Source organism: Acomys minous (genome assembly GCF_964271855.1).
Source record: "Acomys minous genome assembly, chromosome: 5".
Lineage (NCBI taxonomy): Eukaryota > Metazoa > Chordata > Mammalia > Rodentia > Muridae > Acomys > Acomys minous.
Genome location: NC_140494.1, coordinates 99,981,130 through 99,994,847, shown reverse-complemented (window position 1 = coordinate 99,994,847; position 13,718 = coordinate 99,981,130). Strand labels below are relative to the sequence as shown.

General features: G+C 39.6%; 2 protein-coding genes across 4 annotated transcripts in view; one reads left to right on the top strand and one right to left on the bottom strand.

Annotated features, from left to right (window-relative positions):
• The window catches only part of OR8D4 (olfactory receptor family 8 subfamily D member 4), a 56,679-nt gene that overhangs the window by 21,995 nt on the left and 20,966 nt on the right, over positions 1-13,718 (top strand). For 2 of the 3 annotated variants that reach the window (XM_084783291.1, XM_084783290.1), the window contains exon 1: positions 12,170-12,613. The exons of the other annotated variant lie outside the window; for it this stretch is intronic. The gene's annotated coding sequence lies outside the window, so the exon portion shown is untranslated. Of the gene's footprint in view, positions 1-12,169; positions 12,614-13,718 lie in introns of those variants that run through there. 3 annotated transcript variants of the gene reach the window in all.
• TMEM225 (transmembrane protein 225) lies at positions 9,086-12,097 on the bottom strand. Its single transcript, XM_084781438.1, has 4 exons — positions 11,715-12,097; positions 10,892-11,038; positions 10,496-10,630; positions 9,086-9,792 (listed from the first exon to the last, which is right to left on the bottom strand). The coding sequence occupies exons 1-4, from the start codon at positions 11,902-11,904 to the stop codon at positions 9,575-9,577; spliced, it is 690 nt and encodes a 229-aa protein (XP_084637564.1). The 5' UTR covers positions 11,905-12,097; the 3' UTR covers positions 9,086-9,574.

Sequence of the window (13,718 nt, the reverse complement as noted above, 5' to 3'; positions counted from 1 at the left end):
GACAGAAAGATTGTAAGAGCTAGAGAATCAAGGAGTCTGCTGTGAGAGTCTGTCTCCTAGTTGCATCAGAAGCTACGCTAAAGAGTATCAGAGACATGGCTGCCCAAGTCTGAGCTGAAGAAGGATGACACCATGGACATGCCAGAAGGATGACACCATGGACATGCCAGAAGGATGACACCATGGACATGCCAGAAGGATGACACCATGGACATGCCAGAAGGATGACACCATGGACATGCCAGAAGGATGACACCATGGACACGCCAGAAGGATGACACCATGGACATGCCAGAAGGATGACACCATGGACATGCCAGAAGGATGACACCATGGACATGCCAGAAGGATGACACCATGGACACACCAACCTGGATAGGAAAAGCCTGTGAGGCCTCAACCCTACACAATGAACAACAGGCAAGTGAGGTAAGGTGAGGGCAGGAGAGGTTGTCTTCTCAGGGAAGAGCGCATTAATTGGTTGTCTAGTGTCAAACAGTTATCCCTGAAGACATACATACTTGTAACATACAGATGGAACAAGATTCCTCTAATTGATTAGAAATGAGTCCTGTTATCTGAAACTCAAATAATTTCTATTTTTAGCATTTGATTTCTATTGTTATTCAAATAATAATATAAATGTACAGAGAAGTTATCTTTAAAAATCTTTGAAAAAAAGGTAATATATATTTTTTATTAAACATTTTGTTTTTTATGTATACATTTGTATTATTACATGTATATACAACAAACTACCTATAGCAATAAGAACCATGACACAATCAGGAGTTTTATATAAATGTTACATTCCTAGTTTTTGCCTATTCGTATTTGACGGTCTTGAAGAAAACATCTTTCCTATCTTGGTGCATCTAAAATTCTGAATGTAGATCAATCTCCATCACATTTTGTCATTATCAACTTAAAACATCCATCTAGACCTAAAAACATCTTAACCCCTAAACAACTAAGCTTCATTGTAAAACTAAGCTACCTGGTCTTCGACTCTGTCTATTTTTGTTGTTGTTGTTGATTTTTTTTTTTTTTCAAAACAGGGTTTCTCTGTGTAGATTGGGGTTTTGATAATTGATATTATATATAGGCCTGAGATGTATTATTATTTAATCTTGTCAATCTAAATAACAATGTGGAAAGATGTATACACAAACATGTGTGTATATATGTGTATATATATATAAAATAAAGAAAGATTATGATGCACGCTATGTATACCTGATTAACCATATCTAAGGAAGTTGAGACAAGAGGGAACATTTAAATGCAAGAGAAAGGAGTTCAAATAATTTGTTTTGAAATAAGAGAAGGCTGGTGACAAAGTCCTATAGCCGGAGTTCATCGTCTTCTCACTAATAGAACATTAGCAGTGTGTTAGGTAAGTAGTTTCGTACACCTGGAAAGCTACCCCATGACTCATGAGCAAGCTCTGGCTTGGAAAGTTCTTAGGAAAAGTTACTATGGGTGTCTGCTTGTAAAAGTCTTCCAGAGAGGGGTTGTAATAGTTCCTATGTTTCTGGGTGCACAAAGACGTGTTTCCTTCATGGGTTCTAGCTGGACACATGCACACTCATTTGACACACGTGACTTTGTTTGACCTAGACAATTTTTACAATTACCTCTGCCTGCAGGGATGTGGGGAGAAGGCAAGAAAGAAAAAAAACCCCAAAAAACAAAAAACACACACACACACACACACACACACACACACACACACACATACACACACACACACACACATACACACAACACAACAAAACAAAAAAACCCCTGGAGCCTAGAGCTTCCTTATAAACTTGGATGATTTCAAGGATGCTTTGTTATCAGGCTGTTCAGGATTCTCTGGGCTGTGGTAGGTGTTTTTCCTAAGTATTGGAGCAGTATGTTTGCTTTACAAAAGAAGTCTCTCTGGAACCGCTGCACCCACTGCCTCAGATCTTCCCATTCTCTCTCACACAACACGGTCGCCGTATTTTATAATCGAGGCAACTGAGAGGGATATATTGACTTGCTGGAGTCTGTTGTAATTTGTGATGTAAGAAAAATGAAGATATTCTAAAAAGACATTTTTGCCTCCCAATCTCACTATCAGACGATTGAAACAATGGGCTCTAAAAAAAAAAAAAAAAAAAAAAAAGTGGAAATTTCCCCCAGGAATCTCATGCTGGGGGCAGGACACAAAAGCTCCAGCCAGAGGGGGAGCTTCCTCTCCCAGAAAGAATTTTCGCATAGTTCTACTAACTTGTCAGATCACCTCACAGGATGCCGAAGCCCACACAGAGGGGTCAAAGGTAGGCAGGGGGGTTGCTAAAAGTGGCTGGGGTGAGGGCAGAGCTGAGGGTATTCATTGGATCTTCTTATTCCCTCTTACCAATGTGGACACATCGAATAAACCTCCGTTTTCTGCTTTCTACTCTTAACTTGGCTCTGGTGATTGGACCTCACTTAGGTCACAGGTTGTGACCCTACTAAGTGGAAGTGGAGCATGATGGGCACTCAATGTATTTGGTCCTTATGCAAGGGCTAGGTCTCACCCGTAACAGATCCCCTGATTCCCAGGCTTCCCAGGAATAGCCTTTTTCTAGATTGTACTTCTTTAATCTGTGGCAATTTGCATTACCCTCAGCTGTTCCCATCAGCTGCTCTTATTACTATCAGTGGTTATGCGACCAGTATCTAGGAAACAGCTGTGTGCTCTCCCTGCCAGGTCTCTTCTGGCTTTCCGTGCTTGTAGTTTGCCTCTCTGCACAAAGAATAATGAATTCAATAACACACTCCTTCAGCGTGCCACAGGACTCAAACGCTAATTACAAATTTATACCATTCATGCATGCTGTATTAATATTTATGGATACAAGAATACTTGTATGCAGTTTAGAGAGTTGTGCCAGTAATACACTGTGGCTACACCAGAGGGGATTCCTTTGCCCCCATTTTATGGAAAGCTACTCTTTGTTAGATGAAATTTCTGTCTTTTGTTGTGTGAGATTGCTTCTGCTCAAAAGTTGATGCCTTTCCAGTTTAAAAGTTGGCATTTAAATTGCTACTGAATTCTTTTTTTTTTTTAAAACTTGTTCCTCATGGCCTGCTAAACCTGCTTTCTTTTTTAAAATATATTTTATTAATTTATTCATATTACATCTCAATTGTTATCCCATCCCTTGTATCCTCCCATTCCTCCCTCCCTCCCATTTTCCCCTTATTCCCTTCCCCTATGACTGTGACTGAGGGGGACTTCCTCCCCCTGCTCATAGGGTATCAAGTCTCTTCTTGGTAGCCTGGTATACTTCCTCTGAGTGCCACCAGGCCTCCTCATCCAGGGCACGTGATCAAATATGGGGCACCAGAGTTTGTGTGAAAGTCAGTGCCCACTCTCCACTCAACTGTGGAGAATGTCCTGTCCATTGGCTAGATCTGGGTAGGGGTTCAAGGTTTACTGCACATATTGTCCTTGGCTGGTGCCATGCTACTGAATTCTTAAAGTTTGCAAATGCCAACTTCTCCCTGAAGTCCTTCTCAGCAAATTTATTTCATCAAGGACATAACCTGTAACTGATAAAAATATAGTTGCTTATTTATGCATAATACATTTCTCTCAAACTTTCAAACTTTGTCCCTAAGACAGAAACCAACAGAGAGATGGCTGGGACTCATGAACTAGCTTCTTTGTTTTGTGACCAGCTGTCTACATCCGTTGTGGTCTGTCTCCTGAGTCTATGGAAGATATGGACAGAGAAACAATATTGCTTATTACTGAACTTGAAGCCCAACTTCAGTGTAGTCCTTCTATGGTTTGGTTGATCTGAGTCATATCAAGACTGTTGCCTATTAAGGGAAGTACTTTCATGACTGGAGGCAACTTAGAGTCACATTTGTTTAATGACTTTTCTTTGAAATCTTACTATTCTGAGGGCATAAAGAAGCCTGGGAGAAAGAGGAAATGGAAGGATCCAGTGGGTCCTGGAAAACTATAGGCGAGTCTGGGCCCTGGGGTCCTCTGCAAACTGTGGCGACAGCCAAGGAAAAAATAGGCAGTAAAAACCTTGAACCCCTACCCGGACTAGCCGATGGACATTCTCCACTGTTGAGTGGAGAAGGAGATCTAACTTTCACACAAACTCTGGTGCCCCATATTTGAACATGTCCCTTGGACGGAGATGCCTGGTGGCACTCAGAGGAAAGATAATAGGTCACCAAGGAGAGACTTGATACCATATGAGCATATTCAGGGGGAGGAGGTCCCCCTCAGACACAGACTTAGGGGAGGGGAGGGGAGTAGTAGGGGGGAAGTGGGAGGAAGGGAGGAATGGGAGGATACATGGGATGGGCTAACAACTGAGATGTAATATGTATAAATTAATAAAAATGTATTTAAAAAAAAAAAAAAAAAAGAAGCAAAGGTGATGCCTCTCAAGGAAAGAGAACATTTACACCCCAAACTAAGAGCCTCTAGACTATAATAAGGACCTTCTGCCAGTGATGCCTTGGTTATGTTTCTCATACAGTCCACCTGTAAAAAAAGACATCCAACATTTATTTAGCTATTATTCTCTTCTCTTTCTCCTTGACCCCCATCTTGTATGCTACAGCACACCTGCAGAGGTTGAGAAGACTGTGGGTCAATTCTCATTTTATACCATGTGAATACTGGGAGTTAAACTCAGGTCATCAAGCTTGCTGGACAGTGCCTCTATTGGCTGAGCCTTCTTGCCAACCCTCTCACATTCCAATTTCTTTATTTTTTATTTATAACTTTATTTTTTATTTTAAAAACAATTTATTCAGATTACATCCTGATTGTTGTCCCTCCACTTGTATCTTCCCATTCCTCCTCCTCCTCCTCTTTTTGCCCTATTCCCCTCCCCTAGACCTTGGACAGAAGGAGTCGTTCTCCCCTACCGTATGATCACAGCCTATCAAGTCTCACCTGGAAAACCAGCTTCCTCTTCCTCCGGAAGCACCAAAACAACCCGATTCCAAACATTTCTTAAAAAGATCGTTTAAAGTTTGACATAAATTATATGTATTTACCATATATATGCATATATATATATACAACATATTATCTTAAAATATGAACATGTATATGTATATACATGTTGGAAAAATTACTAAATCTAGCTAATTATTGTATGTAGTAACTCACAGACTCCTTGTTTTTTGGCACAAGGAGAGTCAGAGAACTTTTATTGTCTTAACCTTTTAAAGAGTATAGCAAATGTAGTATTAGTTCTACTCATTACGTGACACAACCGATTTCTTGAATTTATTCATCTTATCTGACTGAAATCTGACTGAACTTCTCCTTATCTAACTATAAGTTAGTATTCATTGATCAACTACTTCTGGCCTCTGGTAAGTAGCACTCTAGACTCAAGTTTTATGAAGTTGACTTTTTTTAGATCCCATATATAAGTGATAATGTGGTACCTTATGACAGTTCATGTAAATATCTCTAGTTTTATCCAGTTTGTAGAAAAATCTTTTAATTTTAAGTTCTGATATTTCACATGGTGTGTAAGAGGAGACTAATATTTTAAATGAGCCTCCTCCCTTTTAAGCCTTACAAGTCCCCACTGTATATGGTATTCTCAAGTTTCTGCCTCTTCTGTTCAGTTTTGTAAGAGTTAAATCTCTGGTTGCCCATTGTAGTGGGCAAAGTCAGAAAAGTGTAGTTCTTGAGATATGTGGGTGAGATGAAGATCTGTACCACCTACTCTATTTACACCTTCCACTGGTCATCAGCTTTTCAGTTGTTTGCTAAACTGTGTTCAGTGGTGCTTTCTAGCTTAGTATCTGGACCTTTCCAGCATCAGTGTGTGCTGGCTTGTTTCCTACAAGCACTGGCCTTTGTAGGCACTAAGATCTGCCCTACCAGGAAAACAGTCTCCAAACCTTGGGATACTGTTACTTCATCTTATTTAAGAAGAAATTGCTTCGGCTTTTGATCTCTAGAATTGCTGAAGAGAAAAAATATTTTCATTGTGCTTTCTTGATTGTGTTTAAATTTTCTTGCTATCTGATTGCAGCCACTTGACTGTAGAAAAACAAGTGGTACAGCAACAAGGAGGAGAAAGTCTAGGATACTTGAGGAATTGTCATTTGAAAAATGACAGTAACATGATATTATACATTTTTCTATTTTTCTAGTAACCTTCAAATGTGTTAGAAATGGAAGGTCTCAGAATTTTAAGTTATCAGAAAACCCAAAGGGCCCTAACGATTGAAATAAAGTTTAGGTGCTAATAAAAATTTGTTCATCAAAAATATTTGGAGTATTATCTGCCTTTCCAATGTTTGCATGCCCAAATAATAAACTTCTGCACCAACAACATACTCTACAATATAGATAGGACAACTGCTTTAGGATTAACGTTCATTTCCTTTCTTTCCTTGACCACCAACACTAAAACCTTAGAGGTCAAGCAATATATTGACATTTAGCTGCCTGTTATCTGTTCCATTGTTTCATCCATGTTTTTGTTAACTTCAAATCATCTTTAATATTTAAGGTACCATTTCCTTTTTGTCTATTCAGTCTTCCATGGCCCTGAGGTAAACTATATTAATTGATTGCACACTATTCTCACCAGGCTGGTAGCTATTATTTTGCTACTCAAGCATCCAAAGTTTGGTGTGATGTCTAGATATATTTAAAAAATATAGTTGATGCCTCAAATCATGATTACATTAAATAATAAGAATAATGAGAACTACTACTGAAAATTACTTCTTAGGCAGCAAGCCTGTGGAAAATGTCTTTAAAGAGGAACTGAGTAGACTTGAAGACAAAAATATCCCTTCTTCAAGTTTCATAAATTGGTCACCTTAGGTAGTAAGTAAAAGATGAGCCATAAAACAATACATCAAAGAACAGTCATAAAGCAGTGCACTACAATGTAGAGACATAGGAGAAAATGACAAGCAACATTTAATTTGATGCTGGCTATCAGCTTTCTATATATAGCCTTTTTATGTTTAGGTATGGGCCTTGTATCCATGATCTCTCCAAGACTTTCATCATGAAGACGTGTTGTATTTTGTGAAAGGCTTTTTTTTTCATCTAATAAGATGATAACATGATTTTTTTTCTTTCAGCTTGTTTATATGGCGGATTATATCAACAGATTTTCAAGTTGAACCATCGCTGCATTCTGGGATGAGGCCTGATTGATCATGGTAGATGATATATTTGATGAGTTCTTGGATTCGGTTTGGGAATATTTTATTGAATATTTTTGCATCAATGTTCATGAGTGAAATTAGTCTGAAATTCTCTGTCTTTGTTGAGTCTTTGTGTGGTTTGGGCATCAGCGTGATTGTGGCTTCATAGAATGAGTTTGGTAATGATCCTTCCTGTTTCTCTTTTGTGTAGAGGTTTGAGGAATATTGCTATTAGGTCTTCTTTGAAAGAAGAAGTGGTGGAATTCTGCGCTGAAACCATCTGGCTCTGAGCTTTTTTTCTGGTTGAGAGGCTTTTGATGATTGCTTCTATTTCCTTAGGGGTTATAGGACTGTTTAAACTGTTTACCTGTTAATGATTTAACTTTGGTAAATGAAATCCATTAAGAAAATTGTCCATTTCTTTTAGGTTTTCCTGGGTGGTAGCAGGTCTCCAGAGATACAGGGAGGAATGGTAGGCTCTGATGGCTGCTGGTCTCTGGTATTGCAGAGGGAGAAGGAGTCCAGAAAATGGGGCAGGCGGGGAATTGTTGGACCTTGATGATGGCTTGTCTCTGCTGCTTCCTGATGGTTGGTGCTGTTCCCTGATGGCTGCTGGTCCCTGGGACTGTTGATGTCTGATACTTGCCTGTCTCCCAGACTGCAAATGGAGGCATGGCCCAGCAAATGGAGTGTGCCCAGGAGACAGAGAGTAGAACATACTGGGGATGGGGAGGTGCAATCTGGGGCGGATGGCCTGGGGCAGATCACACCTCTGCATGCAGGTTCTGCTGTTCCCTGATGGCTGTTGGTCTCTGGGATTGCATGTGGGGATTGGGTTCCAGGAGATAGAACATACCCGAAAGCTGGAGTGTGGAGCCCCTTGCCGTGATGGAGCCCAGAGGGCCCAGGTCAGACTGTGCCTCTGCAACTGGGCTTTAGTAGGCCAGGAGTTGGGGGAGGCCTCTTACCTGCTATTCCCCAGTGGCTGCCTGGCTCCAGACTGCAGATGGAGATGGGGCCCATGACTTCTTTCTTAGGCAAGGTTTACACAACAAGGACAGGTATACACGAGAATGTGCTTGTCTGGGCAGCAACTAGATCTTAGGAGTCAGTAATTAGCATCGGAATGCATAATACCAGAACAACCCCTAACACTACAGAGAGCACAGAAGTATGAAATTTATTTGGTAGACCCTGTAAGAACTAGTTGGGTAACAGGATGGGGGTGCTTAGTCAATTGGTTGCTTACACAGATGTAACACAGTAGAGCACCAATGCTTTCCCCAGAAGATATTTAAAAATACACATGATATATATATATTTAACACAGTTATCAATATGTATTATACACACACATGTATAAAATACATATGTACACATACATGTACATGATAGGGCATTCACATCTTGCATTGTATAAGTAACTTAATAATTCATTGCATGAGGTTTGTCTTGTAGTCTCAAAAATGTTAGGCTTGATTCATTGTTGTAAATAGTGATTAATGGGGTGTAAAATAGCACAAAATAGTTTAGCACTTGTCTCAAACATTCTGCCTCTCCACAAACATAATGTGACGCTTCAGTTAATACAGATGAAGCATCTTCAGAAAAGTTTAGTTCTTGTTTACATGCTTACTCTAACAGGAAATGCTGCCATTAGTGACTTATTATGTGATTTTGCCACATTGCTATAGCAAAGATGATTCAAGACACTTGTTTTGCTGAGGTGATAAACTTCCTCTAGTTTCCCTCATGGTCCTCTCCTAGCTTCTGTTTGCCACCATGTTTTTTTTTTTTAAACACCTATACCATTTTTTCAAACATTTGAAAAGTTCGACATCAGCTATACAGAGGCATTAAAGTAGAAATGAGAACATAATGTAAAACCATGAGCAAGCCATTCTGAAAAAAATGTTTTATTATGGGAAACAGTGATGAGATTAGGAAAATGTCTAGAAGAACATCATTTTAATAAAAATCATTCCAATGGAAATAGTGGGAATAATAAGAAAGGGCATAATTTTGAAATGTCAGAAAATGAAGTGATGTGTCCACAGGTGTTTATCATATTGCTTTGTCTTCCCATCAATATGTTCAAAGTATTACACAGTAAAATAAAAGCATATTCTATACTGTTATAGAGTTTACACTGCAGCAAGTACTATTTATTTAACGTTTTTGTATTAATAACAAATATAGAGGAAATGGTTTATCAGGTCAAGATTTAAAATGTGACATTTTCTGAATCTTTTCATTGACCTCAATGCACTCGTAGGTGTTCATAATGCCAAACACAGATGAAATAATTGTGTATGTGCACACACACAAACACATACACACAGCTACTTCTATAGCAATGAACAAGTAGTACCGAAAGGTACATATTGTCAAGTCATAAAGCCCAGGTCACACGGCGTGCTTGGACGTGTGATTTGTCCGTCTTTGAGGTCACAGAGTGCACATGGACGATGCTCCGAGGCATTATGGTGCGCTCTGGAAGTGAAATAACTTGGATGGAGCTCCCAGTCACTCTTCTGCTACTATTTCTGTTAGGTGTACAGACTTTTAAGCAGGTACATTTATTTGTGCACTGTATGAAACAGAAGATACCTAGGGACAGAGAAGTAAGGGAGCAGAATTAGTGTACCATGCAGAGGTGTAGGGCCACTTCCCTCCAAATGCTTAGAAGACTCTGACCACTGAGCTTTGTGAACACTTTCCAGCTATCTGGAGTCATTCAGGAGAAGAACGCTTTAGTTGGAGGAAGTGGAATGTAGCCATGATAACTTCCATGATTCTCAGCTCCCTAGGGAGGGCTCATTATGAATGAATGTGTGTTTCTGTCTGGGTTCCTTGGGGGGTGGTGGTACAATTTTAGTGAAATTCTGATACTTCCCAGGAGAAGGAGAAGGAGACCTCTTGTCTTCTGGGGTGGGGGGCCCTTTGGTATCAGCTACTGCTGTTGGCTATCTTTTAACTGCGTTGGCACCAAACATAATTGAACACTATTCTCAGCCATTGTCCTTGGTGGTGACTTTCATAGTTTATCTCACCCTTAAAGTTGGAAAGGTACTAAAAATACTGAAAAAAAGAAGACGAGGAATGAACTTGGACGAGGCATTAAACTACCACGTCAAATTTTAGATTTTTGCTTCTTAGAACTACACTTAGATAGCTAGTCCGGGTGATTTTCACCATTTAAAGTCGGGGCTTTGGCATCTTCCCTTGGACTCTCCATTTTCTTATTTCATACTCCTCTCTCTGGGGGGTTAATTGACTCTTATCTCTCTTCAATGGTCCAGGGGATACTCACCACAGGAAAGAAACAGGGTGATGGCTAAGTAGACAGTGAGCACCATCCAGCGGATCTTGTAACTAATGAAGTACACATATTGACCTTTTTTAAGCTTGTGATGATACACAGTGATTGCATAGAACAAAAGGCAACCTAGTGTCCAAAAGGAAGAGGAAAGTTTTCTCTCCCCTTTCAGGAAGCTTAAACCCATTAGTCAAGTCTTCACTCCCATTCACCTTACTTCCCAACCTATCCTGGCCAGCACAGTTATTCTATAGAGTGATAAAGCTATTTTAGGAACAGTATGAACCCTTCAGTTAGAGAATTGGAAAGGCTAGCTATTTAAAGATTGCAGGCTGGAAACCCACTAGCTCATTGCAACTTCCATCTAGACCAGTGGAGCCAGGAAGTTACCTGTGAAGAAACACAGGAAGCCAGTAAGGAGGTGTACACACTTATTTTGAGAAATCATAGAAGTGAACTGCAGACCTATGATCAAGTTTATATAGACGGAGATGTTGAGGGTCACCCTCATCATGTATTGGACCGTACTCAGGCTCTCTGTTGGGAAGCAGAAGCTGTATTGAGAGAAGGGTAGATATTTCTTCCAGACTCATTTCCACAATTGTCTAGGTCAAACCATCATGAGGGTCTAAAATAAATCAGAATACAGACAAGACAAAGGGAGTAAAGAATAAAGAGGCAGTGTATTGGAGAATACTGAACCAGCAGAAATTTAGTGTCTTTGGTAGGCTTCTTTATAACTAATGGGTTGTTAAGTACCTTAATCCGCCCCGTCTGCTCCTAGGATGCTAAAATCCATTTTCCTTTGGCCAGTTATTTTCTTCATACTCCTCGTGTCTACTTGTGCTGGCTACCTTACTGCTACTGCCTAGGGTTATCAAAAGCTGGGTGGTGCATACCTTTTGAGGCAAGAGGCAGTTGGATCCCTATGAATTGGAGGGCATATCAGTCTACAGAGTGAGTTCCAGGACAGTCAGAGCTACACAGAAAATTCCTGTCTCAAAAAGACCAAAAAAAATGTTCATTGCTTAAATCAGCGAGACTCTAGTCTTTCCTCCCAAACAGCTAAATGATGAAATTTTAGAGTAAATGGCTTACAGTTGCCTGAAAAAGTTGCTCCCAGGAATAATGGCTAAGTTGATCAGATGATGGAAGTCAAGGAACCCTGAGATTTCCCCTCCAGCCCCTACTTTCCATAGTATATAGTTCTGACCTTCAGGCCAAAAGGAAGGACAGCATCCCATCCATGGACTGTGGGTAGTCTTATCCTTTCTGACTTTGGGAACCAATTCCACCCAGTTTTCCATGATGAGTCCTACTACCAAGAGAACTATAGCCCCAGAGGAGCAGAATATGTTGACAGCCTGGATACTTCTGTTTGGAATGCTCATCACTGTGGGCATAAATTTCTACCAGAGACTACCATCAATGTTTCACAAGTCTTTGATTTGATCAGTCAGAAGATGAAGGATAAAATCTGGATGTTCATTGATTGCAGAGGTGTTGGGAGAGACATCAGTAGAAGCAGAAGCTGACGTAACCTGTAAAGCAGAAAAGATAGCTTCCTCCCTTTACCATTCTTACAGGAAGGGCAGACTGTTGTCAGAGCAACAAACTGCCATGGAATTCTCGGTCTGTTGGTTTGACCCTTGACCTGGGGACCTAAGGCATTGGAACAACCAAGCTATACAAAGGGTTTTTGAGAGAGCTATAATGTGATGAGGTCTGATATCACAGCTTCAAAGACTAATGATAGGCATAACTGAAGAGGTCCCATATTTCAATCACAATTCTGGTCCAGACACAGGCTGAAGTTTGTGAAAAGCGTTAAGGTCTTTTGGATGAGTGCTCACTTAGTTGGCACTGTAAGAGGAAATGACCATTAGACATGTTGGATTTGTTGTAGAACCTCAGGTCTTCAATGTAGTTTCTCAAGGAAGTCTAATTAGTTTTCTAGGGAGACTCAAGCTTTGAAACTCAAAAAAATTGTCCTGGTACACTGGTAATTCATTCCACTGTCTTCTATGGGGCATAAGAATAATTTCTTGTCAGAACTACCTTCGTAATTTGACAGAGAAAACATTTTGAGGAGTGCTTGAGAAGAAAATTATGGTATGTACTAGGTTGCATTGAGGGTTGTTCTAAAACTCCTTAAATGCCTTTTGCTGAGCTAAGAAAACTCTTCAAATGCTTCTTTACTCCTATTTTTAACTTTTAATTGAAATTATTTTTTCTTATACACAATACCCTAATTATAGTTTTCTCTTTCCTACTTCTTTCAGTTCCTTTCTACCTCCCCTCAGAATCTACTCCTTTTCTTTCTCATTAGAAAAGTACAAGCTTCTAAGAGACAAAAACCAAACATGAAAAAATAAAGTTCAATAAGATGAAGCAAAAACTTCCATGTTGAAGTAAGACAGGTCAATCCAACAGGAGGAAAAGAATATCAAGAGCAGGCACAAGATAAAGAGACCCACTCATTTTCACAGGAAGGAGCCCCATAAAAATACAAAGTCAATAGCTACAATATATATGCAGAAGACCTGGTACAGACAGACACATGTAGGCCTACTCACTCAAGTTTTCTTCTATTTTTTTTTTTTTTAAATTTCACCACAGGACACTTTCTTTGGGCTTCTTTATTTGCTTTAAACACATAATCCCAGAACTGGCTCCATATTGTTTGGTATTAATGTATTTCCCTTATAGTTTTAACTTTGAAAAGATAATGCTCAGGATTAGATTTAATCTTAAAAGTAAGCCTTATGGTTAAGAGAACAGACTTAGTATCTTAAGTTTAAGTCTTGGCTCTATCACTCAGTAATGATGCAGTTTTAGAAGTAATGATTTTTATGATATAAGGATTTTATTGAAAAAAAAAACCCACTCTATATCAGCAAAGACTTCAATTGTAGAGCACTTGAGGAAAGTCTAGCAAATGGTAAATCGTACCTGAGCAATTGCCACTGTGTTCCCTTGGGTCTTTGAGACAGGAATTATGGGTAAATCTGCATGAAGGCAGTTTACTGGGAAGTACTCCAGGGAACCACCTATATTGGTATTTAAGGGTACTGGCACTGAGCAGAAACTGATGGAAACACAGTTGCAATAAAAGAAATGTAAACATCTAGGAACTGAAAACCAGTTTAATGGGCCATTCTAGTGGGAGCCTAGAAGACAGTACTTAGAATAATTTGGATTATGGAGGTCTAACACA